The sequence below is a fragment of the Anastrepha ludens genome, chromosome 6 (genome assembly GCF_028408465.1).
Source record: "Anastrepha ludens isolate Willacy chromosome 6, idAnaLude1.1, whole genome shotgun sequence".
In the NCBI taxonomy this organism is placed as follows: domain Eukaryota; kingdom Metazoa; phylum Arthropoda; class Insecta; order Diptera; family Tephritidae; genus Anastrepha; species Anastrepha ludens.
Window position 1 is genome coordinate 126829729 of NC_071502.1, and position 26556 is coordinate 126856284.

The 26556-nt window shown below is 36.4% G+C and overlaps 5 protein-coding genes and 1 long non-coding RNA gene across 13 annotated transcripts; 2 read left to right on the forward strand and 4 right to left on the reverse strand.

Moving 5' to 3' along the window:
• Positions 1-2551: 2551 nt before the first annotated feature.
• Positions 2552-4786, reverse strand: LOC128868171 (cytochrome c oxidase assembly protein COX15 homolog). Its single transcript, XM_054109976.1, has 4 exons — positions 4039-4786; positions 3758-3890; positions 3570-3702; positions 2552-3434 (listed from the first exon to the last, which is right to left on the reverse strand). The coding sequence occupies exons 1-4, from the start codon at positions 4144-4146 to the stop codon at positions 2582-2584; spliced, it is 1227 nt and encodes a 408-aa protein (XP_053965951.1). The 5' UTR covers positions 4147-4786; the 3' UTR covers positions 2552-2581.
• An 822-nt stretch (positions 4787-5608) lies between these two features.
• Positions 5609-6975, reverse strand: LOC128868173 (uncharacterized). Of its 2 annotated transcripts, none has more exons than XR_008455073.1 (4): positions 6640-6975; positions 6492-6580; positions 6370-6437; positions 5609-6309 (listed from the first exon to the last, which is right to left on the reverse strand). It is a non-coding gene; the product is annotated as an uncharacterized LOC128868173 (long non-coding RNA). The 2 variants fall into 2 exon arrangements; XR_008455074.1 differs by having other exon boundaries at positions 6492-6587; positions 6640-6692.
• Positions 6976-6994: 19 nt separating this feature from the next.
• LOC128868170 (zinc finger protein 567-like) lies at positions 6995-8767 on the forward strand. Of its 2 annotated transcripts, XM_054109974.1 has the most exons (4): positions 6995-7542; positions 7603-7673; positions 7748-7810; positions 7898-8767. In XM_054109974.1, exons 1-4 carry the CDS (start codon positions 7224-7226, stop codon positions 8738-8740), a joined length of 1296 nt encoding a protein of 431 aa, XP_053965949.1. In that variant the 5' UTR covers positions 6995-7223; the 3' UTR covers positions 8741-8767. The 2 variants fall into 2 exon arrangements, with proteins under 2 accessions (XP_053965949.1, XP_053965948.1); XM_054109973.1 differs by having other exon boundaries at positions 6995-7673.
• Positions 8768-9751: 984 nt separating this feature from the next.
• Positions 9752-10550, reverse strand: LOC128868172 (uncharacterized). The gene is made up of 2 exons (XM_054109977.1): positions 10424-10550; positions 9752-10351 (listed from the first exon to the last, which is right to left on the reverse strand). Exons 1-2 carry the CDS (start codon positions 10456-10458, stop codon positions 9916-9918), a joined length of 471 nt encoding a protein of 156 aa, XP_053965952.1. The 5' UTR covers positions 10459-10550; the 3' UTR covers positions 9752-9915.
• Positions 10551-12525: 1975 nt separating this feature from the next.
• On the forward strand, positions 12526-20394 carry LOC128868524 (uncharacterized). Of its 6 annotated transcripts, XR_008455133.1 has the most exons (9): positions 15354-15880; positions 15933-16155; positions 16270-16427; positions 17608-17723; positions 17782-17947; positions 18632-18762; positions 19153-19290; positions 19662-20040; positions 20112-20394. XR_008455133.1 is itself a non-coding variant. In XM_054110712.1 (8 exons), exons 2-8 carry the CDS (start codon positions 15957-15959, stop codon positions 19981-19983), a joined length of 1230 nt encoding a protein of 409 aa, XP_053966687.1. In that variant the 5' UTR covers positions 12526-12687; positions 15933-15956; the 3' UTR covers positions 19984-20063. The 6 variants fall into 6 exon arrangements, 5 of the variants coding, with proteins under 5 accessions (XP_053966687.1, XP_053966686.1, XP_053966689.1 ...); XM_054110712.1 differs by lacking the exons at positions 15354-15880; positions 20112-20394 and adding an exon at positions 12526-12687 and having other exon boundaries at positions 19662-20063; XM_054110711.1 differs by lacking the exons at positions 15354-15880; positions 20112-20394 and adding an exon at positions 12725-12922 and having other exon boundaries at positions 19662-20063.
• Positions 20395-24522: 4128 nt separating this feature from the next.
• LOC128868525 (rRNA 2'-O-methyltransferase fibrillarin) lies at positions 24523-26240 on the reverse strand. Its single transcript, XM_054110715.1, has 4 exons — positions 26096-26240; positions 25823-26032; positions 25640-25770; positions 24523-25389 (listed from the first exon to the last, which is right to left on the reverse strand). The coding sequence occupies exons 1-4, from the start codon at positions 26106-26108 to the stop codon at positions 24799-24801; spliced, it is 945 nt and encodes a 314-aa protein (XP_053966690.1). The 5' UTR covers positions 26109-26240; the 3' UTR covers positions 24523-24798.
• Between the last annotated feature and the right edge of the window lie 316 nt (positions 26241-26556).

The following is a 26556-nucleotide window of genomic DNA, read 5'->3' on the forward strand; positions in this document are numbered from 1 at the left end:
CACCGCACATACACGCGTTATCGGATTTCAACCAAACTTCACAGAAACCTTTGCCAAAGCAACCCCAACAATGTGTGAAATTTTCATTGTTTTCCTTACACGCGTTGCTGAGATTACCCCGGACAAATGCACACTTTTTTTCGGCTTAATTTTTATATATATAGATATGTACATATATAAACAAGCATACATACATATGCAGTACTATCTCGATAATCCGGACACGCGGTAGTCCGGTCACATCTATAATCCGGACAACTGCATAATTCGGACAGTTTAACATTTTTTACTCTATAATCCGGACATTTTTCAAATTTGCTTCGCAATATGTACATACATATGTATTTTAATTTTTAGTTTGCTTTGTGAGTTTTTCGTAAAATAGCGGTACTTTAACAACAATATATGTATACGAAATGCAACAGCATAAATCACGCGTTGTGTTTATTCTTTAGTGACAAACTGAATTGAGTGGACATTATTATTATGAGCAGTGGAAAATTTAATAAAAGGGCTCATAAAACCCTTACTCTTCAGAAAAAATGTGAAATTTTAGATCTCCTTGATAAAGGAAAATCATTAAGATGGTTTGAAACAGAATTTGGTGTCAACAAATCTACTGTTTTTGACATAAAAAAGAAACGTGAAGCCATTAGAAAATTCGCGACTAAATGTGAAATGAAATAGTACATACTAAAAATGTTTGATTATGTACAGATGTACATATTATTATGTAAATATGATTGTACTGTATTTAATAAAACTATTTATGTACATACATATATCTGAATTGCGTTATGTTCATTTCAAAACAACAACGTTTAGTTGAAAAACAAAAATCATCTATAATCCGGGCACCCCCATAATCCGGACGACCCCTAACATTAAGGGTGTCCGGATTATCGAGATAGTACTGTACTTTGGTTCAATTTTCATAGTCTAATATACAATTGTGAAAACATATAAACATGCATATACATATGTACATATACAATTTCGCGCAATTTTCAAAAAGAACAAATCTATATGTAAAGATGCATACAAATCATATGGACATATCAAATGTACGAATCTATTCTGTACGCAAGCTAATGTACATTGCTTGAACTGCAAGCGAGAGCGCGGAACGAACGACAAAGAGCACAATCGGCCCCGGGTTCGGCAACGTTCGACATCTGGCTCTGTCCTACTTGAGTGAGCATATATATGTATGTATATGCGCATATGTAGGTATATAAATTCACATACAGTAGGTTCTGTTTTTATGCGGTTTTGAAATAGTGCGGTTTTTTTTTAAATTACAAAATGCATGTCGACCTATCGGGAATTGTACATATAAACAAGATTCTAAACCAGCTAAGCAAAAACTCATCACAGATTACATCAGAAATGCTAACCCTACAAGTATGGAACCGCCTGCATAACTATCTAGATCAGACGTGTACATTTCCTCAAGTGACGAAAGTGATTTTACGCCAAATCCTAAACGAACGCGCAACATGTGGGTATTGTCTGATTCTATTTCTGACTTAAATTTATTTTTCGATTCTGACGTTTCTTAAATAAAGATATAATTTTCAAAAATACAATATTTTGTTTATGCGATTTTATTTAATTATTTTAGATTCATGCGGTCTATGGAACGTATCTATAGTTATAATATGGGACTAGTGCCCTTTTTTAAGCGATTTTATTACATTATTTCAGATTTATGCCGTTTTAGCACTTTTGAAACGTATCTATAGTTTTACTATAGAACTAGTAGCTTTTTTTATGCTGTTTCTTGCGGAACGTATCTACCGCATAAAAACAGAACCTACTGTACTTGTATTTGCATATGCCTTCTTCCTGTGTGCATGGTAATGAACCATTTCTCTGTTGAGAATAGGACGATGATAGAAAAAGTAGGAAATCAAAGGGAGTGTTTCGAGTGTAGTGTCTTGAAAAAGGCAAATCGATGATGGTGCCTCTTAGTGTAGTTGACTTATTAACGTCTGATGCACAATCGAAATTGAAGATATCTTTCATGAATTTGATAAATGTTTCGTCATTTTTCACGTTTGTGTAAATGTAACTTGACCTATTCTATTGCAATTCCATTTACCCCCTCCTCTATATCCATACAAAATATCTACCAAACAAGTAAAATTCAAATTTTGTTTTGAAAATTTGCAAGCATTCCATCAATATTTTCTTATGACGTTGTCACGTTAAACTATTGTCAGTAAACCGACTTTACAGACATCTTTTTTTTTATAACCGCGAAAATTACATACGAAACTTTTACTTTCAAGCTGCGTCCAGCGTGATGTGGACCTAAACAGACTCTCTAATTAGAACTGGAAAAAAGTCCTTTTCCGCGTTCATAAGCGTTTTTAAGCGCACTACACACTTTGCCATTTTTTTCACAGTCGTCTTATTTAATTCAAATTTACAGAGAAATCATTACGTCATTACGTTTAACTCCAGGCGAATTGGGTAGTGGAGGTGGCGCCATTAAAAACACTTTATAACAAAATAATCGAGTTGTTGCAAGTATTAAATGAAAACATTTGTTATATTATTATATGTATTATGTATTTTATTTTGGAATATACTTTAGCACACGCAATTCTTGGCATAGCCAAAGAGCCAAGGACAACAATAACAAGGAACCAGACTGGTGAGCTGTGGCAAGTGGGATTGGAACATGGTTTAACAATGTTGTTATACCTAAAGTTGCCTGTAACCATACCATAGTCATGGTGGCATTCATAGCGTAATATGCACGTTTTGGCAAAACACATCTTCTTGAATACATCCATAAGAGAGATACCGCCGTCAGCGTAGTTATTCCCAATACTCTGTGATTAAACTGGACTGTTGTGGGATTTTCGGTAAAATTTCTCTGTATTGGTTCAAATGCAAGAATGTCATCGGGAATCCATTTATCAGCCATTTTTGGAAAGGAATTATATACTAATCCTGCATCAAGACCTGCTACAAAAGCACCAGATATCGCCGTAAGAAACACAAAGCCTTTAGAAAGGTGTGCTAATTTTTTCAAGTGCACAATACTTTTTGAAGACGATAGGATTTTAGTTGGTGGTAATAACTTCTTCAAACCCGATGACAGAAATAAGCTGTATAGAATAAATGCAACGCCTAAATGCGAAGCTAGACGATATTGTGATACTCGGGGTACGTCGTTTATATCTTGAAATTTATCTTCCAAGCCAGATTTAACCATATACCAACCCATAAGTCCTTGTAAACCAATAAATGCTCCAAGTACCAAAACATATTTTTTAGTTGTATTGGTAAAGTAGTTCCGTCTCCAAAAATATATTGCTGGAAATAGAAAAGCAGCTCCAATCGCGCGACCCCACATTCTGTGAATATATTCCATCATATATATAAATTTGAACTCTTCCAAAGTCATTGAACTATTTTTTCTAAAAGTAAATTAAAAAAAGAGAATGAAGACAAACGTTTCTTTATATAAATCTTTATATTGTTGCTACGACAGAATATGTACTACAATACATACATAGAAAAGCTAGTATTCATTTTTTAACATATTTACTTACAATTTAAATTCAGGGAACTGTTGGTACTTATGGAACTCTGATTCCCATTCCTCTAAGTTTGATGGTTTCTTTTCACCGAGTAATTTCCAATTTACCATTGATAAGCCTGACTCGGTAAGCCTGGTTACCCCACCTATTAAAATGAACATGTAAGCATAGTATTTTAATGCGGATATATTCAGTCAAACCTAAAGCGACTGCAACATACACCATACCACCACAACAAAGTAACCACGAACCAATTACTTTATCACTTCTCTCCTGGTTGCTATTGCATCGAATTTGCCAATTTCTGACCCCTTTTGTCACCAATTTTATGTCCTTGAGTGAAAAAGATATAAATTGTTACTTTTTATGATACAATTAATTTGCCATAAAAATAAATTTAATTCAGCACGGCTTTTATACTCTCAAATGGTAATCTTTCTTGCAAGTATACGTAATACACCATTATTTATAAAAAATTCACCTTTTGAAACCTGCAGCTAAATATGTGATGATGCCGGCTCAAGGAACTCCTGCAATTAATAGCAGAAACTCCATTTTTATGTAATAAAAGTCTTGTAAAACCCAACATAACTTGAAAATACACAAAATTAGTTAAACACTTTCTGCACTCTTCATGTACATCAAAATTGGAAATAGATAATTTATATCGATACAAATAAAATAAAGCAAAGTATCGATAGACAATTAGAATTCACACCAGGTGGTAGAAGTAGGACAAAAACAAAATTTAAGTATGTGGAAATGGTAAAAATGGAAAAAAAGTTTGTTCAGTTTAATATTGAAATTATGTTTTTATTAGTTTGCTTAATTCAAAAATTAGAAGTATTAAAATCTCAATGTTCAACAGATTCATTTGCTCAATTTCAAGTTGGTATTGTTTTGTGACGCCTCCATAGACAGCATCTTCGATAATCTTAGTTTTCTAGACTGCATTTTTCTTCCTTTAACATAACATTGTATTGCAAGGGGAACTGATGCAGTACAAAACAAACAAAAGTAGGAGAAATAACATGTTTGTGAATATTCAGATAATGGCTTGGTGGTATTGTGATTTGTGAGATTAAAACTATACAAACTAATGGCAGGGAAGTTCCGCGTATTAAATTGTTAAAGCATAAATGAATATAAAGCCTCCAAATGTAGTTTTTTGCGTTATGTGGAAGACGCTGCGGTTAGAAAGAACGTGTGTGTGCGTATAATTTCTTGTGATTGGTTGTTTCCATTGCTTTCGCGAATTTATACAAACAAAGCATATCATTTTGACGCATGATTCAATTATAGAAGGTTAGGTAAGTAGTGACAAGGGCGCTTTGACACTCCCTTATTTTAGGGCTGCATTTACGAAGGATGGGAAAAAGGGAAAAATGTTTTCCCCTTCTTGCCTAGAGGTAGTAAAAAAGTACGTAAAGTAACTAATTAGTCCTGTACTAAGAGAAAAACAAGTATATTGGTTATTTAATCTACATTAAAACGAAACGACAGAAAAATTATAGTTTTTTCTTTAAACAAATGTAATATTTATTTAGAATATTTTGGATGTTTATCTAACACAAGAGCACGCAGAACTATGTGATGTTACTTATGTATGTGTTTTTTTTCTGCCGTTCGGAGTCGGCTTGAAACTGTAGGTCCCTTCATTTGTGGAATAACATCAAGACGCACACCACAAATAGGAGGAAGAGCTCGGCCAAACACCCCACCCGCGCCAATTATATATATATATATATATATATATAATCTTGCAATAGATTTGAGTATATTTTGTGGAAGAGAACAAAAAATAGTCATAATAAAGGAATTTAATGTGTTTAATTTACTACAATAGTACAAGTCTTTTAATACACCAAAGGTCAAAATATACTTAATCGACAGGAATGAGATGAAACAGAAAGTTTAATTTTTTTTCTTATTTCGTGCATAACAATACATGTAGGTACATGTAGTATGTTACCGTAAAGACATTGCGAAAGCAGAAGTTCAGTCGATCATTTCTAAATATAAGAAAAAAATTGAAATTAGAAGAGTTAAAATAGTTTGCAATAAAAATTACAAATTTACTAGTTTATAGTTTAAAATTTGTCTACCTTAATATACTTTGCGTCCCTAATATTAATAGGAAAATGTATTACAATAATATAGACTAAAACTAATACATCGAAAAATTTTAGATATTGGTAATATAATCCACTTTTAGTAATTGTGATGGTTTGTAAATTTACGTATATCAATACCACGTGTCTCAGTAATGAATCGGAGAGGAAATATGAGGAATGTGGGTGCACTTGCTCGTATAGGTGTTGGAACGCTGCACTTACTTCAGACAGAAATCAAAAACCTGTAAACCAAAAACTTAAAAATAACTCACAAATATATCATTACAACTTATCTGTAATTGTAGACTTAAAGCGCGAGGACTTGCTCGTGTAGGTGTTGCGCATACATCTACGTACAGCATATTGTTCTAGATGGGGTAAGGTATCGACGTGGACAGCCAGTTCGGAAGTCAAATTGATTTCAGAGGTAGCAGTACTAGGCACATAATGACCGTCACATGTTAAACAGGTATTTGCACCATCATACACAACACGCTCCATGTCTCCTATGAAATTGTCCGTAGCACCACATGAGACAATGGTAGAAATACGCGCGTTTCGTTTCTAAAAACCACAATAGTTGGGCCACCTAGCTCTTCAACACACACCTTCCGCAGCAATTGCCCGTCTGTGAAGTCCTACAAATAAAAACTTTTTATTTATTACAATTTATTAGCAAATATTCTAAAAGAACTTACTAACTGTAGTTTATGTATTGTATGTAAGGTGGTCTCTGTTATATTTGCAAAAACGCTGCTATAAAAACCTATGAATGAAAAAGTTTAATAAGAATTTTTACAAATGTCTGATCTGGACTTACATGTATGAAAATTCACAAACCGGTGGTTTTCTCCAGCAGAAAGCCGACTCCAAATAATCGACTATCACCATATGTAAGACATAATCGACCTAAATACTGAAAAACGACGTTAATTTACAAAATAATTAGCTTTTATTATTATACTTACTTGAATGTTTACAAACAGATAAAAGATTTTCAACGAATAATAACAAAGCAAAGCGTCAAAGTGGAAACGGTGTTGCCGACCAAATAATTTGCACCAAAAGTTTAGTTTTTACTACAATTCAAAAATTTTTTTGTGAAATAGGTACTTTTTTTTGTAAAGAAGCAACACGTTTTCAAATAAGGGAGCCGATATGTCAAGAGGGAGCGAGAAAGCTGTTTACTTACCTAACCTTCTATAATTGAATCATGATTTTGACGTAAGCTATACCTACGGCGAAAAATTCAGCTGGGTGAATGCTGTCACCTTAATAAATCCAGCTTGGTTGTTTCCATTGTTATCACCTATTCTTCCTCCAGAGAATGTAATATATTAACGTTCTCTGCTTCCTCTTAAAAAAAAGTAGTTCTCTCTCCTTTTGTTTTTTTATTCATGGGCTCTACGACACGGCGAGTTCAGAAGGCGCAAACTTGTATTCTATCATTCTTGAGTATCATCCGTTTTAGTACAGCTGACAAATTTTACATTGTTCTTTAGGAACATGAATTGATTCTATTTTATAAAGTATTAAACAATATTGAGAGCAAATGTTTTCAAGGGCATTTAAAAATAGTAGCGAATGTGGGCGTGTCTACATCAATAGCGACAAACAATTCCAATTTCAAATAAAATGTCAAATATGCCTACGGGTGTTTAAGCAATGGACGCATTTTACTTTGCATATGAGTTTAACACATGACGATTTTAAAAGAAATTACCTTATTGAAGAAAAATTGAATGATGCAAACGGAAACTTCTTTAAATCTTCCTGTGAAAAAGAAAATAAATGGAAGCAGAAGCCGACTCTTCCAATATCAACAGAAGGGGTACTGCGTGCTGAGAATATTGAGCCTGAAAGTGAACTATGTGAGAAAGAAAATTTACAAAGCTCCGATTTCATCCTTGATATAATGCCAAAATATACAGACCAACAGGGTGTCCTTGATGAGGAATCGATAGTACGATTAGAAGTAGAAATTTTGCCAAAATTTTCAGAGGTAAAGAATATACAAATGTATATGAGTTTGGAACATAAATATATCAATATTTATTTAATATAATTTCTTTGAAGATAACCGGAGAAACAAATATTACTCAAGACAATCTCGAAAAGAACTATTTATTTGATAACACGGTAAGTTTATTATTTATGTAATTATGTTACAAATATTTTCTATTAGTTAATTTATGATTCCAATTTAAATACATTGTATTATTTCAGATGGAAACAGTGGGCTCTGCTGCGCGGTCTTTCTTTCAATTACGTACTACTCATTCGTCCATTATATTGGGTTTCATTGATATTTTTCGGCGCCATCCATGTCAATGGAATCAGCTAGATTATGAGTTTGCCCACAAAGAAAAAAGAGATGAGAGTGCAAAAAAAATTTGTACAGAACTGAAAGATTACTTTAACATATGTATATCGCCGCAATTAGCCCGATCAAGTATACTCTCCCTGATTCGGTGGTTTGAACGTGAGTATCTCCGTTCGTTGCAGTTAAGCAAGACGAAAATCAAGTCAAAAAGAGGTCGTTGGAGTCGTGATGGTTATGTATGTGCGCATCCCGCATACTTTAATAAATTATTAGAATTTATTCCATTCAGCCATTTACAATTGGTATGTTGTAACAAATGCCAGCGGGAGTTTAAAACGCAAAATCAACTGTTGGTTCATAACCACTATACTCATGGAGATGACGCACCCTTCAAGTGTCGGCATTGTAAACGTTCATTTCTACATCCTTCTACTTGGAAGCATCACGAGAATAGGCATACGAAGAAGCATGTATGGAATTGTCCATTGTGCAGGCACATTAGTTCAACAAAGACGGATTATAACTTACACATGGTGGCACATACCGACATTCGTGCTTACGTTTGTGATTTATGCGGAGCATCGTATAAAAGTAGTACAAGTTTAAATGTCCATCTGCGCACACACAAGCCACCAAGGTTACAATGTAACATATGTTGTAAGAAATTTTACGAAAATTATCGTCTTAAACGTCATTTGTTAATTCATGAAGCAGAAGCATCTGTTAAAGCTAATGTGAATAAATAGTTCAAACTATATCAAGAACATGTTTAATGAGGCTTGAAAATACGTTTCTCTTTAGAAAAGTTCAGTAGTGTCTTCTAAACTAAAATTGACTATATATATAGTGGTAACATGATATATAACACTCCAATACATATGTATACCTCTTTCTTAAATTATGAATAAATGTTATATTGGAAGCTTATAAACTGTCATTTCATCCTATCACCACATTCCGTGGTATAAGCATATGGGTGTGGTTATGTTCGCCGCAATATTGCGATCCTGTTGCCGATACTTATAACATAGCAGTAAAAAAAAACTAATATTGTGCGAATTAGCTACCTGGTGATCACCATCAGATTGTCAATATTTTATTGACAGAACGCGTGAAGTTGACATTGTTGCAGAAATTTTCTGACAGAACGTGCCTCAATTATTACAGCTAAAACCACTCTTATACAGGTAAGACTCGTGGTGAAGAGAATACAGAAGGTGTGAACAACATCAGATGCTGTTGTTGTAGCAGCATAAACATTTCCCATACTTACATACGGGGAATGCTGCTGGAGTGACAGTCCTTGGCCGGATATAAATCCGGGTCGCTTCGGTAACGTAGAACCGACTGTCGTAGAAACGAACATCAGATCGTTATCGAATCCTCAGCGCTTTCGAAGGAATTAGCTGATTTGCGAACGTAAGGGGGCATATGATAGTGGTTTGTTTACAACAAACGTCGGCAAAAAATGAGATTGTGTTGATATGCGAAAAAAAACGTGATAGTTTTTATGTGAATATTTTATTCGTAGTCGTGAAATCTCAGTAACTACCCGGAAAATTTGTTCAAGACTAAAATGTTGTTTTATGTCTGGGTGCTTGGACGAGCTCCTCTTCCAATTGGTGGTATACGTATTTATATCTTTCCACAAATAGAGAGACGTACAGTTTTATGCCGCCTCCGAACGCAGATGGTTTTTTATGAGAAGATTTTCATATTAACATTTTTCGGCGCATTCGAATTAAGTTAACATAATGTAAAATTATGATAAAATGTATATTGTTTTTAAATTGGTTAATATAACAAATTGAATTGATTGTGAACTACCCAACTGTTAGGAAGTAGCATTGGTCTTAGTAAACGGTATCGAATATCCATGCATATAAATATTGGTAAGCAGAAACCAAATGGATTCGGCTTTTCAATGCTTATGTAATTGTTGTAAATCGAATTGCTTTATATCGACCCCTAGTTCAGATAAACGTTTCTCAATTTCAGAAGTGTCCAGACCATTTTCCTTGTTATATTTATAGTTCATGGTAAGCTGTACTTCCTCAAGGCCAGCAACCTGATCAAACAGATTACCTTCCAACCGTCTGTCAATATCATTCTCTTCACGTAGAATGCAAAAGTATAACAAAAACACCGCCAAACTTCCTGAAATGACGTAAGGTTGAAACCACAATATGTCCTCGGAGCCGCCACTCCTTGTCTCACGGGCACGCCAAGTAGCGGCACGACTTCCAAAGAATTTTACGGGCTCATTTGAGCTTTCATTAGTCGTTGATTTGGAAGCTTTTGAAGCAATTTGTTTCCGTTCTTTAAAACAAGTATTTTTTTTGTGAGATAATCTCGATCTAAAATAATTGAAAAATATGTACTCGTATATATCTAAGAGAAATCGTTTTATTTTTGAAACGTTTACTTACAATATTTGAACTGCAGCAGTATACTTTCGAAGCATATTTATTTCACGTCTACTACAGTTCTTCAAGTAAAAAATGTCATAACAAAAAAACTACAACATTTTCCTTCAAATTTGTGTATTGTAAATAGGTGAGGTGTCAAATTATCGATGTACTTATCGATAGTTTTATTTTTTTGCAGCAATCGATGAGTTTTGATAGTTTTTCTCCAATGCTATATTCCCACAAAATTTAAAAGCGAATTATTTTCTGAAGTGAAGATATATTAATCTATGAAAGTTGATCCTAGAAGAAAGTAAGCCCATTGAAAGGCTTAAGTGATGTTGTCAATATTTTTACAAAATACCACATTAAAATATTTACGGATCCAATACAATCCTCATGGGAAGCAGACAGGTAGCGCGCTAATGAACTTTGCTTGAAAAATAAATTTCGGATAAGCCGAAGACTTGTTTTATAAATTTTGTGAATTATAAAATAAACTAAAATCTTAGTTTTACCGGGAAAACTTTAGTATAATGTATATCGCTTTGAAAAAAACGGTTAAAAGGGGGTGATAGAGGGGTGTATCCCCATCTTAAAACTGAGAACAGAACCTGTCGGAGGCTTATAGTTTTTAAGTAATTTAAGGTTAAAGTTCTCTAATTTAGCGAAAAGTTGGTGTTGCCATACACCTGAAATGATAACGAAGTTCGATCGCAGGGATGTTCAGTGGAAGGTTCATTGTAAAACTGCAGTATTTTTTGCTGTAATTTAAAGTTGAGAAATAATTTTGAAAATAAAAACATACAACTCACTTAAACTTAAAAACAATGATATTAAGCGTATCACAAAAAAAATTACCCTCATCAGTCCAACTCCGGCTACGCAATCCTCAGTACTTTTGCGTAGAACTCCTTTTCGCGTGGGCGGCCTTCGGCCGCGCTTCAAAAAAATAACCCTCATCAGTCCAACTCCGGCTACGCAATCCACAGTATTTTTGCATAGAACTCCTTTTCGCGTGGGCGGCCTCTGGCCGCGCTTCAAAAAAATAACCCTCATCAGTAAAACTCCGGCTACGCAATCCACAGTATTTTTGCATAGAACTCCTTTTCGCGTGGGCGGCCTCTGGCCGCGCTTCAAAAAAATAACCCTCATCAGTAAAACTCCGGCTACGCAATCCACAGTATTTTTGCATAGAACTCCTTTTCGCGTGGGCGGCCTTCGGCCGCGCTTCCAAAAAATAACCCTCATCAGTCCAACTCCGGCTACGCAATCCACAGTATTTTTGCGTAGAACTCCTTTTCGCGTGGGCGGCCTTCGGCTGCGCTTCAAAAAAATAAACCTCATCAGTCCAACTCCGGCTACGCAATCCACAGTATTTTTGCGTAAAACTCCTTTCCGTGTTAAAACCATTGAACCCAAAATTAAAACGTAATTTGCGTGTATGTAGTAAGGAGGCACAATAACCCCCATCCCCATCATTAACACTAAACTCAAGTACTTAATTTTTGCTTTCATTTGCAGGCATCCGGCAATACCATACTGTTGTAATTCCAATCTTCTTCTTATTCGCGTTTAAAATTGGAAGGTGATTACAGGGCAAATGAATTTGCATTTAATTTTAATAGAAATAATTAGAATATTAGCATAAAAATCAGTAAAAACACGCGTGTGAGTGTATATTTGGTGAATTTTAGTGAAATGTTAAAAAATTTAGAGTGGCAAATTATAGTGAAGTTCCCGAGGGAATTTTGAATGCAAATAATTAAAAAATTAATTATTTAAAGTTATAAAGAGTGTTCCTTAACACGTCACTAACATCTCCACCAAGTTTCATTAAAAATAACATTATAGTTTGCCAAAAATTCCCAAATATACATTGTTCTAAATTCCAGCCGGTTTACCTTTTTTGTCCATCGCCGCTACAGTTTATGCCGACCTATGTGTAAACATATCATATCTCATATTACGTCAGAAAATCAGCTGATTCCTCCAAATTCGCTACACCCGATTAACCGCCACACATTAAACTATCGGTGGTTGCTCTATCGATCGTTTTACATTTCTAAATATTCCCAAACAGAAGTGACTTATCTAATATTTGCCTTACACAAGTGGCTGTTACTTTGGTGTAGTCTGACGGCAGATAGCTCAATTTTTTTTTTTTTTTTCAAAAACTCAAGCGATGTCGATACAGGGTAGGAGAAATATGAACAAATGGAGGCGCTGATCACAGCTGTTACTGAGCATTCACGTCCGCTCTGACATTTCTTACTTCTACATGTGTATGTATGCATTCAAAGTTTTGTAAATGCAGGCAAATGCATTTCTGTTCTGATAATAAAGGCATAAAGAAAACAAAGATATTTGACTACGGTCAGAAGTATTTATGGATTTTGAGGGACAGTAGTGCATTTGACGGAATTTCTTGTGCGATTATTAGGCGATTATTGTATAAGTCTATCATTGAACAAATAATACAAGTGTTTTAAATAATTACCATTAAATCAACGGAAAAGGGTTTGGAATAACATCTATTTAACCAGCATTTAGATATAAGCGCTTACTGTAATTTGTTCTCTAATCCGACTATAGAATATATTCGGGCAGCGTCTGTCTCTAATTCTCTTCCCAGTGAATTTCATTGACATTTTCTGGTAACTGCATTGAAGCTGCCCGATTCACTTTAGTTTAACTGGGGAATGTACACATAGGAACATTAAAGATTTCCTATGTTAAACCCCTTTATTTTAGCAATACTTCAATTCCACGTATGCATATACATACATATCTTTTTACGGTGCAAGGTTCAAAGTCTAATAATTGCATTCATGTTTGTGTAAAATATATACATTATCGTGTTAATGTATACATACATATGTGTGGAAACGTGTGGACGCTTGAATGATTCGTTGTTAAATATATGTACAGGTGTTCGTTGGTACCCACTCGGAAATTTAAGGATATATGTAGAGATACGTACCCAACCGTGCATTTTAAGTAAATTATAGTGTAATTTAAGCGCTTCGTTTTACTAAGAAAACTAATAGCGAATCGAAAGCATTTTAGCATGTATTCAAAAGGCAGCGAACTAGTAATAGTTGTTTTGGATAACAAAATGAACCACCAACCCCTCTCCAAAAGAGAAGAAAAAGTCAATAAATGAACAAACGGAAAATTATCCATCACTTCCAAAAACTTGTAGAAAAAGACATACCAGCTGAGTTTGTTTAAAAATTTTTTTGTTGTGTCAGGTTTTTTGTTGATAAATTTGATAAACTGCAAAATTCAAACCAATCAAAAAGGTTAAGAGGGATACCAATCGATACGTATTGATCCCAGGACAAAAAGATTTTGTACTTTAATTCATATTTTTTCAAAAAGACTCCAAATAAAAGGCATATGTGATATCGAAGAAATAAAATAATTGAATAAATAAGAACTTTGTAAATATATTATTAAAAACTCTAACTCATATTCAGAAGTGTAGTATTGTTAAATGATTAATCCAAAACGGCATTAGTTAAAATGATAAAATATATTTTTTGTAAATGCAATTCGGCTGCCGTAACCGAATGGGTTGGTGCGTGACTACCATTCGGAATTTAGAGACAACGTTGGTTTCAATCTCGAATGAAGAAAAAGTTTTTTTTTCAGTCACCCTCGGCAAGCAATGGCAAACCTCCGAGTGTATTTCTGCCATGAAAAAGCTCCTCATAAAAAAATATCTGCCATTCGGAATCGGCTTGAAATTGTAGGTCCCTCCATTTGTGGAACAACATCAAGACGCACGCCACAAATAGGAGGAGGAGGAGCTCGGCCAAACGTCCAAAAAGGGGTGTATGCGCTAATTATATACATATACAGTGCACTCGCGATAACTCGAACTAATTAAAACAGGCGCTGTTCGATTTATCGAATTTGTTCGACTTATCAATTGAGTGTGCTATGTTAAAAAAACAGTCATCGATATCGATTTTTTTCAATTAAATTTATTTATTTATTTACATATGGATATGAACATGAATATGTTTAAAATAATTAATTCGTTTCAATATTTTTCATCAAATATTTGGCAGTCTTTGTGTCAGTAACACAAAAAAGTCAGTTTTTACAGAAAAGTTAGGCCGAAAAGAAAGTTGTAATGTGTGTTTGTCTTTTCTTGCCTGCAGCAATGTTGAATATGACTTTTTCACGCAGCAATTGAAGAGTGTTAACCTTTGCGGGGCTTACTTGTTCAGTTGTGGCCCACTGAATTACCTTATTGATAGAGCTAACTGCCTCCTCAGATGATATCCGCTCACATGTCTCAGTTGTGTTGTTAAACTCAGACTCAGAATCACTAGTTTCAATTATTACTTCTGTGTCGGTAAATTCGGCACCATCATTCCATTTGCTAACATCATAAAGCGAAAATTCGACCTGTAAATTATGTTTTTCATGTTATGTTCTTTCAAGATGAGTCCACTTATTGGGTAATTCTTTTTTCTTTGGGACAGAAACCATTTGTATAAAGCGGCTTTCATTTTAGGAAACTCAGAAGCTTTTAAAGTTCTCCTCTTCCCAAGCCCCAAAAACGTGTTGTTTACTGCTTTTAAAATTGCCTTGTCTTTCTTTTTTATAAGACTTATGGTGGACTTGGCTACCCCATATTCCTTCGCTAGAGAAGTAACACTACATCCACGTTTAATTTTGTTAAGGACTTCAGCCCTCTCTTTTAATGTTAAACACTTCAACCTTTTACGATCCATTACTCACATGCACTGATACACTACAAATGACAAATTTAAAGCAATTTGGTCAATGCAAGATGTTGTTCCTAGAAAACTAACGGGATATTAACGTCGAAATATTCATATGGACAATACACTAGTATACATATAATTTATATACATATACTATTACATATGTATGTATGTACAAAATGTACATGTTTGAAAAGAATGTGTGTACAAATAAATTTGTTTTTTTGTTCGAGTTATAGAGCTTTAATATTGTTCGAGTTACAAACTAGTCAATAGGGAAAAAAATGTGTTCGAGTTAGCACGTCGTTCGACTTAGCGGCTATTCGAGTTACCGCGAGTGCACTGTATAATATATACTTATGCGCAAACATGGCATTCGATGCATATGTTAACGTATATAAAAGGTAGCATACCGGAATGCATAAACCCACTTAATCGAGAAGAGAAATGATATTATAAGAGAGAAAGAGGGAGGAAAAAGATACATCGTGGAATGTATAATGCATATTTTAAAGCCGGTACATGAATATACATTACAATTTCCGACTGGATATATGTATATAGTATAAACATTAACATATGTACGTTTTTTTAGCCAGTCTAATTGTGGGATTGTAATCACAGCAAGTCACAAAATGTGTGTTACTGTCGTATAATCTTTCTAAACCCTTAGTGAATGCCAAACTAGGAAGCATAATTATACGCAACTATGTACATACATAGGCATACATATGTACATATGCGTGCAAAATGTATATCAATATCTTATATTATTTCAATTGCAGTTTTTGGGCCGCTGTGTATTCGAAATGGTTTCTTCGATGTATTGTGTTGGAAGCACTGCACGCATATTCCGTTTACTGACGGGAGCGTCAAATATTAACTTTCCGCAATATTACAACGTGAATAAATCAATAAACGTCAACACCGTTACAGTCCTACCAACAGGAAATAATAATTCAACAGCAGTAGTAGCAGCGCCACCAGTAACCGACATATCCTTTGGTGGTAAAAAACCAAAATTTGACATACTTTCTACCCAAAACAATAATTTATGTCAATTGTTTTTAACTTCTAAAAAGCTTACTATTTTTTATTTAATTTCATATTTTACCATAATAGCTAACTGCGGCACCAAAGTCATTACGTCACTAGTTTTTAACTGTGGGTACTCCACTAATTTAAACAGGCATTTTCTTAACGCTCAGCAGACCAATTGCAGACATTTTTCAAGTCTACAGATACCATTGCAGTTCGAGCCTACTAAATTAATACATCAAGTAAGACCATTCAATCCTAATACTTTCCTTATAGAATTATCCATATAGTGATTCCACCAACTAGTTTCACGAATTATTATGTACATATATCTATGGGACAAAATATTTAATATTATCTTTATATATACTTATACAAATGTCGGTATTGTACAGTGAAGTCTATACAGTGGTTACTTAAAAAAAATGTTAATTTTTCGAAAGAGCAAACATTCCCTTTATTGATGGAGCACGATTACCGAAAATGGCGCGCAAAGGATCGATTGTAACATAGTGCGACATCCTGCTCGAACCATTGTTCAAATCCATGTCTTCAATTTCAGGCGATACAAATCGTTTATAATGCTTCTGTAGAGATCACCATAGACCGAAATGGTATTAAAAGGAGAGAGGGCCGATGTTCCCACCGCTCTAAAATCCGCAAAATTGTCACTCCCTGGAGTGCATTGACTTCTCGATGATCACGTGCTGGTGTTTCGATCCTCAGATGCAACAGTTTTGTTTGTTAACAACTGAGATCAAAATGTGATTCGTCAGAAAAAATTACTTCTTTTCAATAAACACACTCTTTGAGCTACACTATAAGTCTGCAATAATTCTCAAAGTAATGAAATCGACTCCAATCAACGTTATGACAGGCAGTGAAAATTTAGACCTCAAATAAAAAATAAAAACCAATAGCTTTAACTAAACTTTCATGAAATACATACATATGTATGATATATGAAGTTTGGTTACAAACTATTTCTCCCCAACAAGCAGGCGCAGTTTTTATTAAGATTGTATTAAATCACTAATAGCCTGGTTCTGTATTTTCTTCCAAACATATTTCCAAAGAAATTTTATCATTCTCATATATATACATATACATATACATATATGTATACATACATATGTACATGAGCATCTGCAATATCGTCTTTTAAAATTTCTTCTATAGGGAGGTAGGATGGGCTGTAGGATTTTACTAAACTTCAATGTCGAAAAAATTACTGCTTAGATTAATGTTTAAGGAAGCCGGTTATCCAATTTTTTTAGATAATCGTATTTCTTTAAGATCTTTCCTGGTGCAGCAAATCGTATAAAAAATTTTTGCTATGAATACCCCTGTTAAAATCATTGAATTTCTAGATCTAATGACATTGAAAATATTTGATTATTTCTTAATTCTAACATTGTTTAGACAACAATGGCGACTTGGAAAAATCGTCGTTTCCTTTCAACTAAAGAAATCACTAAAAATATGACATTTTTCACAAATGAACCATTCAACAGCGAAGTGGACCCAAAGACGCTTGAGTTAGTCAGACAAATTTATAAAATTTTAGATTTAAAAATAATAAATATTCCCATTCAGATTCAAGAAACCTTCCAGAAACCCACTTGTTTTAATTATGGCGTGGCTAATGGCAAGTCAAAAACATCTAAGGAAGTATGCTCAAATCTATACTGATATGGGATTCGATGTTATGGCCGTACACGTTACACCGTGGCAGCTTCTTTGGCCAGTTAAGGGAACACAGGTTTGTTTCTATATTTTAACAAAAGTAGTTCACTTTATATTATTATATAATTATACAGTACAACAAATAAAATTTTTGAGTGGGACAGAAAACCGGCCATATAACCTTGAAAGTGCAGCATGTATAGTAGTAGTATAGCACGTCTCAGTCTTTTTTATTCTGGGTCAATTTTTTCAAATTTTGGTCATACCGTGGGAATTGCCGAAATCGTAAAAGTTATAAATAGGAAAGTATATACTCGTAATTAGCAGAAATACTCGACTATCAATAAGTAGAAACGTATCTACATGCCGGAAATCTTATAGATATGACAAGCAATAATATCACTTTTTAGAAGGAAAACTACTTAGAAAAACACTTATGCAATTATGGAAAGTAAAAACAGAAAACTACCTGTTATATCGGCTTCAACACATTTTATACGAGTACATACTGTGTAATGTAAAGATTTATATGAACAAAATTTAGAAAATTTGACTCACTGAAAAGGAAAACTGAGACAAGTACAACTTTGTCAAAAAAAAAAAAAAAAAAAATGGTATACTCATGATGCACTTTATATGGACACTTTTCTGTTGCAAAAATGCTATTGGACCGTGGTATTTATAAGTCTTTATACTAACAAAATATGGCTGTTTTTATTTCTATTTGTTGCCTTTTTGTCGTGCACGTATTAAATTATAGGTTGTCGCTGCAGATACGCTTAAATTTATGGAAATCAACAAATCTTATGCGCCAATTGTTATTCATGGATTTTCAGTGGGTGCTTATCAATTGGGCGAAGTGATGTTACAAATGGCTCGTGACATGGAACGGTATATAAAAATTTGGAATTTTATAAATCTATTACGTAAGGTTTCCTCTGAGCTAACAGTATTAAAAATTTGAATTTTGGCAGATCAATTAAAGTCTCTGCCATGAAAAAGCTCCTCCTAAAAAACCATCCGTAGTTCGGAGGCGACATAAAACTTGGCACCCAATAAAGGGTGTAAGCACCAGTTATATGTATATACACATATATTCTGTATAATGTATATATATTATGTATATATAGACATATCTTATATGTAATATATATGTATGCATACATATATTATAAGGGAACGTTGTAGCCATGATGCTATGGCAAAATGACTAATGTAATAATAAAAAAATGAGAGTCAAGTTTGTCAAATTGAATAAATACAGATTTTTTAAATTTCTAGTTACTCACAAGTATTGGATAGAATTGCTTGTCAAATTTGGGATAGTGCTGCTGATATTACAGAAATCCCAATTGGCGTGCCAAAGTCGATATTTCCGAAAAATCCCCGCATGCAAAGTGCACTACGTAACTATATGTTGTAAGTTATTTAGAAACAAACGTCCATTAATTACTATAGTTACATTATTTTCACCTACATATGTACATATCGCACCCTAAATACAAAAGGGGCACAACTCAAAATTTTCCACACTCGAGCTTGACTTGTTTCCAGTAGCACAGAAAACAAACTATGTGACATATCACGCTGAAATTTGCCATGTAAGCTTATAACAGTCCTACCAAAAAACAAAAAATGTATTTTTGCCATATGTCATCCGCGGACCGTTTTATTGATAACGTCTCGTTCATATTTGAGCAGAAGTACATTTTGAGTTGTGACCCTTTTGTATTTAGGGTGCGATAAGTTCTATTTGCAAAAATATTTAAAACACGCATTTTTCTAAATAGATACCACATGAAGACATTCCACAATCAAGCCACAATCCATTATATGCGATCCAGCCAAATGTTTCATTCTACATTGGTTAAACAGCCAGCATTATTTTTTGTATCGGAGAATGATCCAATTGGACCACCTTCGTCGAATCAAGCGGTACGTGAAAATTGGGAACGCGCCAACATTAAAGTTTCATTCAAATGTTGGGAACGTTCACAGCATGCAGCACATTTCGTGAGGCACCGGGAGGAGTATTTGGAATGTCTTTTAAAGCACCTTCAAAGTTGCGGGGTAATCGAGAGCGTTGGCTTAAAAACTCGAGCTAAATTATAAAAACAGAAAGGAACTAAAATGCTAATATTACGAATTTAAAGAATATAATTTAATAGAGTAAATAGAGACTTGTTAACGTACATACATACTTTTTAATACTATTTCTTTTTTACTAAATATAAAAAAAGAGTTTATATGGAATCATATGAGGCAGGCCACATTATGCGGCAACGAAACTGCACGACACGACATTGTTTAGCAAAGTTGACCGACTATGCAGGGCCTTGGCGCACAGCTCTACTGCCATATAGTGCGGCTTAGCAATCAGCAGTTCCACGGTGTTTAATTAAAAATTCTACAAAGATTTTTGGTGTGCAGTTTTATAGGTTAATAAATTTTAATATAGTAAAGTGTAAGTTCGAAGTTGCTTATAAATCTCGTTGATTTTTTATAAATTATTACCTTAATGGTTTTATGCATTTTTTTCCTTTTATTTAAGTGGCGAGATGAAAATCCACAAAATACCAGGGTATTCCACCGTCTGTGAAATCACTAGTGCACAAGGCAATGCTTTAATCAGGCTTACACTTTATAAGACATTTTCTTGATATAACAAAAACAAAGGTTGCGTACCTTTCCAATTTCTATGGTGTGTAGTGCAAGGCAATCCCTGTAGTTCAAGCAACGGGGTATGCACTTAGAACTGGGTGATATACTGATATACTGTTCACTAGACAGGGCTAGTTTACTGGGGCGGCAGCCCTTGGTCGGGAAAAACCCGAGTCATTCCGGTAACGTAGAACCGGCTGCCATGCCGATCCTGGGGATCCCCACATAAGGGATCTCAATTTGGAGATCCGGCAACTGGTAGACCAACACAAGCGGACTAAATGGGTTGAGCACTTAAAGACCTATAACCTCACCTCTGGGGTGAGTAAGCTCTGGTCCACCGTTAGGTCCCTGTCGAACCCGACGAAGCCCAACGACAAGGTGGCCATCACCCTCAACGGTTGTACTTCGCCGAAGAGATGCGCGAGCTATTTTAGCCGGCAATTTATACTGCATCCTCCGGCCGACAGACCCAAGCGTCGTGCTACCAGAAGGCTGCACAAACTGACGAACGACAGTGCGCCACTTTCTCCGGTGATGAGGTTCAGGGGGCCCATCAACAAATCAAAAACATCTAAAGCCATTGGCCCTGACGGACTAAACGCGTTGATGCTGAAGCACCTGGGACCTTTGGGAGTAGGATTTCTCACAAGGGTCTTCAATCTGTCCTTGGCCACTCTCATCATCCCTGACAAGTGGAAAGCAGGGAGAGTGGTTCCACTACTGAAACCTGGGAAACCCGCCAACCAATGGGAATCTTATCGTCCGATACTTTCCCCAGTAGTGAAGGCACTTAAAGCCCTCTTACTCCCACTCTTCACGAAACGCCTGGCCCCAGCCCCACATCAGCACGGATTCCGACGAGTGCATAGCACCACCACTGCACTCACCGCTATAAACCCCCAAATAAACCCCGGGCTTAACCAAAACCGCCCTTGCGAGAGGACTGTCCTAGTAGCGTTAGACCTAAAGAAGGCTTTCGACACAGTCAGCCATTCCACGCTACTAGATGATATTTATCAGTCGACACTCCCGCCAGGTCTGAAGAGGTGGTCCGCAAACTATTTGAGCGGTCGTCACTCGTCAGTGATTTTTCGAGATCAAACATCAAAACAGAGGAAGATAAAGCAAGGTGGACCTCAGGGTGGTGTCCTTTATCCCTTGCTGTTCAACTTCTACATCTCGAAGCTCCTCCAACCACCAGCGCGAGTTTCCCTGGTCTCATACGCTGACGACTGTACGATAATGGCGTCGGGCAATGACATCGATGGTCTGTGTTCCAAAGTAAACAATTATCTCACCGACCTTTCTTGCATTTTCACTGCGAGGAATCTCCAACTTTCCCCCACTAAATCCACGGCGACCCTCTTTACCACCTGGACAAAGGAAGTCAACTGTCCCTTAAGGTAAAAGTCGACGACGCACCAATCCCGACGGTAAACAACCCCAAAATCTTGGGAGTAGCCTTTGACAGTTTGCTCTCCTTCTCAGCGCATACAACCGCAATTGCCACTTAAGTCCAAAATCGCAACAAGGTCCTCAAATCGCTTGCCGGCAGCTCTTGGGGCAAAGACAAAGAACTGTTGCTATCAACATTTAAGGCAATTGGTCGGCCGGTTCTAAACTATGCAGCGCCTTTCTGGTCGCCTGGAGCTAGTGACACGCAGTGGACAAAGCTTCAGACATGCCAAAATACTGCCATTCGGACAGCGACCGGTTGCCTCCTGATGTCCCCGGTTCAACACCCACACAACGAGGCACAAATGCTTCCAGTAATGGAGCATAACAAATTGCTCGGCAAGCAGTTCCTGCTGGGATGTTACCGCAGGTTTCACCCCTGTAGACACCTGCTTGAGCCTGAGCCGCCTCCCAGGCACGTCAGGAGACGTCTCTTAGACTACGCTGACGAAATCCAGGACAAAACTGACCGCAATCTACTAGACCTGACAGTCTACAGACAGGCCATAAACGACATTCATCGGGAGACCCTTACCACCTTCGTAAGCTCCCGACCCCCGAATGCCGTTATCGGAGTCCAACCACCACCTATTGCAGACGAAAAGCTCCAGCTTCCCCGAGAGTCCCGCGTAACCTTGGCACAATTACGTTCTGGATACAGTAGCAGACTTAACTCCTACCTATCTGGAGTTGACCCCATCCAGCATGTGAAAGTACTCCGCACGATACTAACCACAACAGTCGGTTCTACGCTACCGAAACTACCTGGATTTATATCCGGCCAAGGACTGTCACTCCAGCAGCATTCCCCGTGCATGTATGTTAAAGTCACCTACTACCAACCGGTTTTCTCCAGTGATGTTGACTGGTGGCCGCGCCACTGGGGCGGTTCGGGCTGCAGACCTCTGCAGCAAGGGGCACCTCCGAAAATGGCACCAGCCATTGCAGGAATTGCATTGGACTGATACCAGATTCCGAGGTATTACGGTCTGACACACGGAGCAGACTGTGCGGGGGACCAAGAGCTGCTGGTTTGTCCCCGCACTGGGGTAGGAGCAGGAGGGTTGTGGGTCAGAGAGGGAGTTGTGTTGCTCGTGGGGCTCCTTACCGTTGAGGTGTTGTTGGTGGCGGCACTGAGGGTAGTGTCGCCGTTGAGGCAGGGGCCGCTTGTGAGCGGGAGCAACACATGGCCAGATAGCACCACCCGTTGCACTGATTACACCTAACCGAGGTGGAGTTCGGGTGGAGCCGTTTGTGGCAAATGCAGCAGTAAAATACCTCTGGTCCGGGGTTGGGTTCGACGCCAGCCCGGAAGAGAAGTATTTGGAGCAAACTTGCTACAATGAGTTGCTCCTGTGACGAAAGATTGGGGGTAGGATACAGTACATTAGACAGGGCTAGTTTACTGGGGCGGCAGCCCTTGGTCGGGAAAAACCCGAGTCATTCCGGTAACGTTGAACCGGCTGCCATGGGAATGTGACAACGAGCTATTCTTCCTGGTAGGCTCATAATTTGCAATCGAGGCTGTGCAATTCTCACTGATGATTTCCGTTGATTTCAGCTGTAGTGACCTTTTATGACTTAAAAGGATCCCTTTACGCAGGAGCCACAATTCTCTTGGTATGGAGTAGAACCACTAACCTCATAACCAGTAAAATGGACAAATATAGGTACTTCAAGAAGGGATTTCACCGTTGGGAAAATATGCCACTTCGGTCGCTTTGTATGCAAGATCATAACCCAAAACACTACTTATTGTTAGTACGTAAATGGTTTTTATAAAATAATGTTAAAGTTATGGATTGGCTAAGCTAGTCACCCGACCTTAACCACACTGAAAACTTTTGGGGAAGGAAACATTCAAAAATAAGGATTTATGGCAAAAAATGAATGAAATATTGATGAATATGAAACGAAACCTGCCGTAGGATTATCCACTCTATGCCAAATCGAATATAAAAAGTCATTGACAATAAAGGTGGGCACAGTGGCATCAGCATTTTTAATGGAATCAGTTATTTTTGTATCGTATCTATTTCATACTTATTTTAATGACCACATCGATATTTCTTTTTTATTCCTATTTTCTGGGCAGGCAATGGCAAACCTCCGAGTGTATTTCTCCCATGAAAAAGCTCCTCATAAAAAATACCTGCCGCTCGGAGTCTGCTTAAAACTGTAGGTCCCTCCATTTGTGGAACAACCAAAAATGGTTTACGAGCCAATTATATTTATATGTATATCCTATTTTTACTAGTTTAAGTTTTAAAAGGTTGTTGAATTATTATTTATATTAATCTATGAAATAAAAAACATACATTTGGATATCTGTTATTTAAAACACTTGCATTTTCCGTATAAACGTGGGGGGTACATATCTTAAAGACCATATGTGTATACGTATCATATTTAATGATCTATTGTGTTTCCAAGCGTGTTTGAAATTATAAAATTGTTCCTATGTATATAAAGTCGAAATCACACACAATGGCGCGATATACAATCCCTTATGAAAAATTATAACTCAATGAATTAAACCATTTGATTTACACATTTTGTATTTTTTTCTATGGTAAAAATATTTTTATGTATAAGAAAATTCACTTACACTAACAAACTTATAGCTAATATTTGCCTGAAGCTTCGACACTAATTCCTTCGGACCCGAATGGACAATATATTCAATTCAGATAAAAAAGTTAATGTTATCTAAATTTAATTATTATTTTGCAAACTGCATTTTTATCTTCAAATTTTATACATATTATCAGTTATAAAATATGTTCTGCATTGCCATAACCATGGGTTCTAAAAGCCTACATTTTTAGCTGGTGGCCTATAAACACCGACTACAACAGCGTGATCGCGTTCATACGGCTCTAGCGTAATTTGCTCCTGCGGTTTCAATTTATCGGCTTGCATTTTCTTCACCTCTGCTGCAAACACAGCTTCGGGTTGCGCAGTTGAGTCAATACAAGAAGCTTTAATAGATATAACAAAATGTCCACCATTCTTAAGAAAATGTTGAGCATTTAAAGCAACTATACGACCCTGGTCTGGTTGGGCTACATCCGCAAAAATCGTATCTACCATTCCAACGAGCATACGATATTTATGAGGATGACGAGCATCTTCAATTATAGGAATTATGTTAGTCCGTTTCTTAGCGACGTTAATTAGATCGCGACCCGAACGATGTGAAAATTCGACGGCATATACAAGACCTTCAGGACCTACAACATCCGATACATGCGACACTGTTGTACCGGAAGCACCGCCTAGATAAAGTACCTTAGAGCCTGGAGGCATGTGAATTTTATCCACTCCACCTAAAATTGCGGCTGCAAGTTTTGAACGAAAAGGATTCCAAACTCGGTACTCAATTTTTTCGCCATTAGTCTGCAAAAAGAATATACACATATACATATCAAATACGAAAATGATAAACAAACTTTAGCTTTTATAATAGAGTCAGTTGTGCATTATTCTAAAACTTTGTCCTATTAAAATACGCATACAGGTCTCAAACCAGCGATTTTAATTTTTTCGACATAGTTTCATGGCCACAAATTGCCAAGTTCTGTACCCCTGCACAGTCTCATCATAATTGTTTATTACACAATTCCATTAAGAATACCGTATAAAATACCTCTACTGATATACGCTTCTCGCCGTAAACGTCTGATCCTGGGACGAAGTTCCGTGTTACCAAAGCATCTTCTTTTCCACGCGCTATGAAAACTCCCTCATGACGATGAGGTTCAATTACAACAGTTTTACCTACGGATTTACAAACAATATTTAAAATTTCACATAAAGTACTCAAGTTAACCTCCTTTAAAGCCGCCTGCACCACCGCCGCCACGACCGCCACGGCCTCCACCACCTCTTCCTCCACGTCCACCAGCTCCACCACGAAAACTACCGCCACCACCACCACGACCACCACCCCGCCCACCAAAGCCTCCACGGCCTCGATCACCACCACCACCACCACCACGTCCACCACCGCGTCCACGACCTCCGCCGCGTGGTGAGAAACCTTTAAAATTACAATTTGTTATTAAATGTCTTTTACTTCGGGAAACCATCTTTTTATATTTACCTGGTTTTCCCATAATTTATATATATTTAGACAAAACCAACACAAACGATATATTCTTCAACAAGCTATGGAAAATGATGGCACTCAAGAAAAGCAATGAAAAAAGTTCAACACGTGTTTCTCAAAAAGCCTTGTTGTATATTGGTCGCACTGTTTTAACTCAGTGTTGCTTATTTAGGCATTTTCAAAAATACCTCCCAAGTTTTGGTGTACGTTTGAGAAAGTAAAAGTTTTTTTACGAGAAAAGATACATAATCTTTTTTGGAAAATTTACCCAACTAACATAATTTAAGTTTAATTTCATTAACACATATCTTCTCACTGCCCCATTTAAGATGCATTCATACTTTATGTGACAAAGGTAAATGTTAACAAAATAAATCATAATGATCGAATTACGCGTGAAAATTAAATTCAATTCATTTCAATTTATCACCCGGTTAAATTACCCCCGGTTAAAA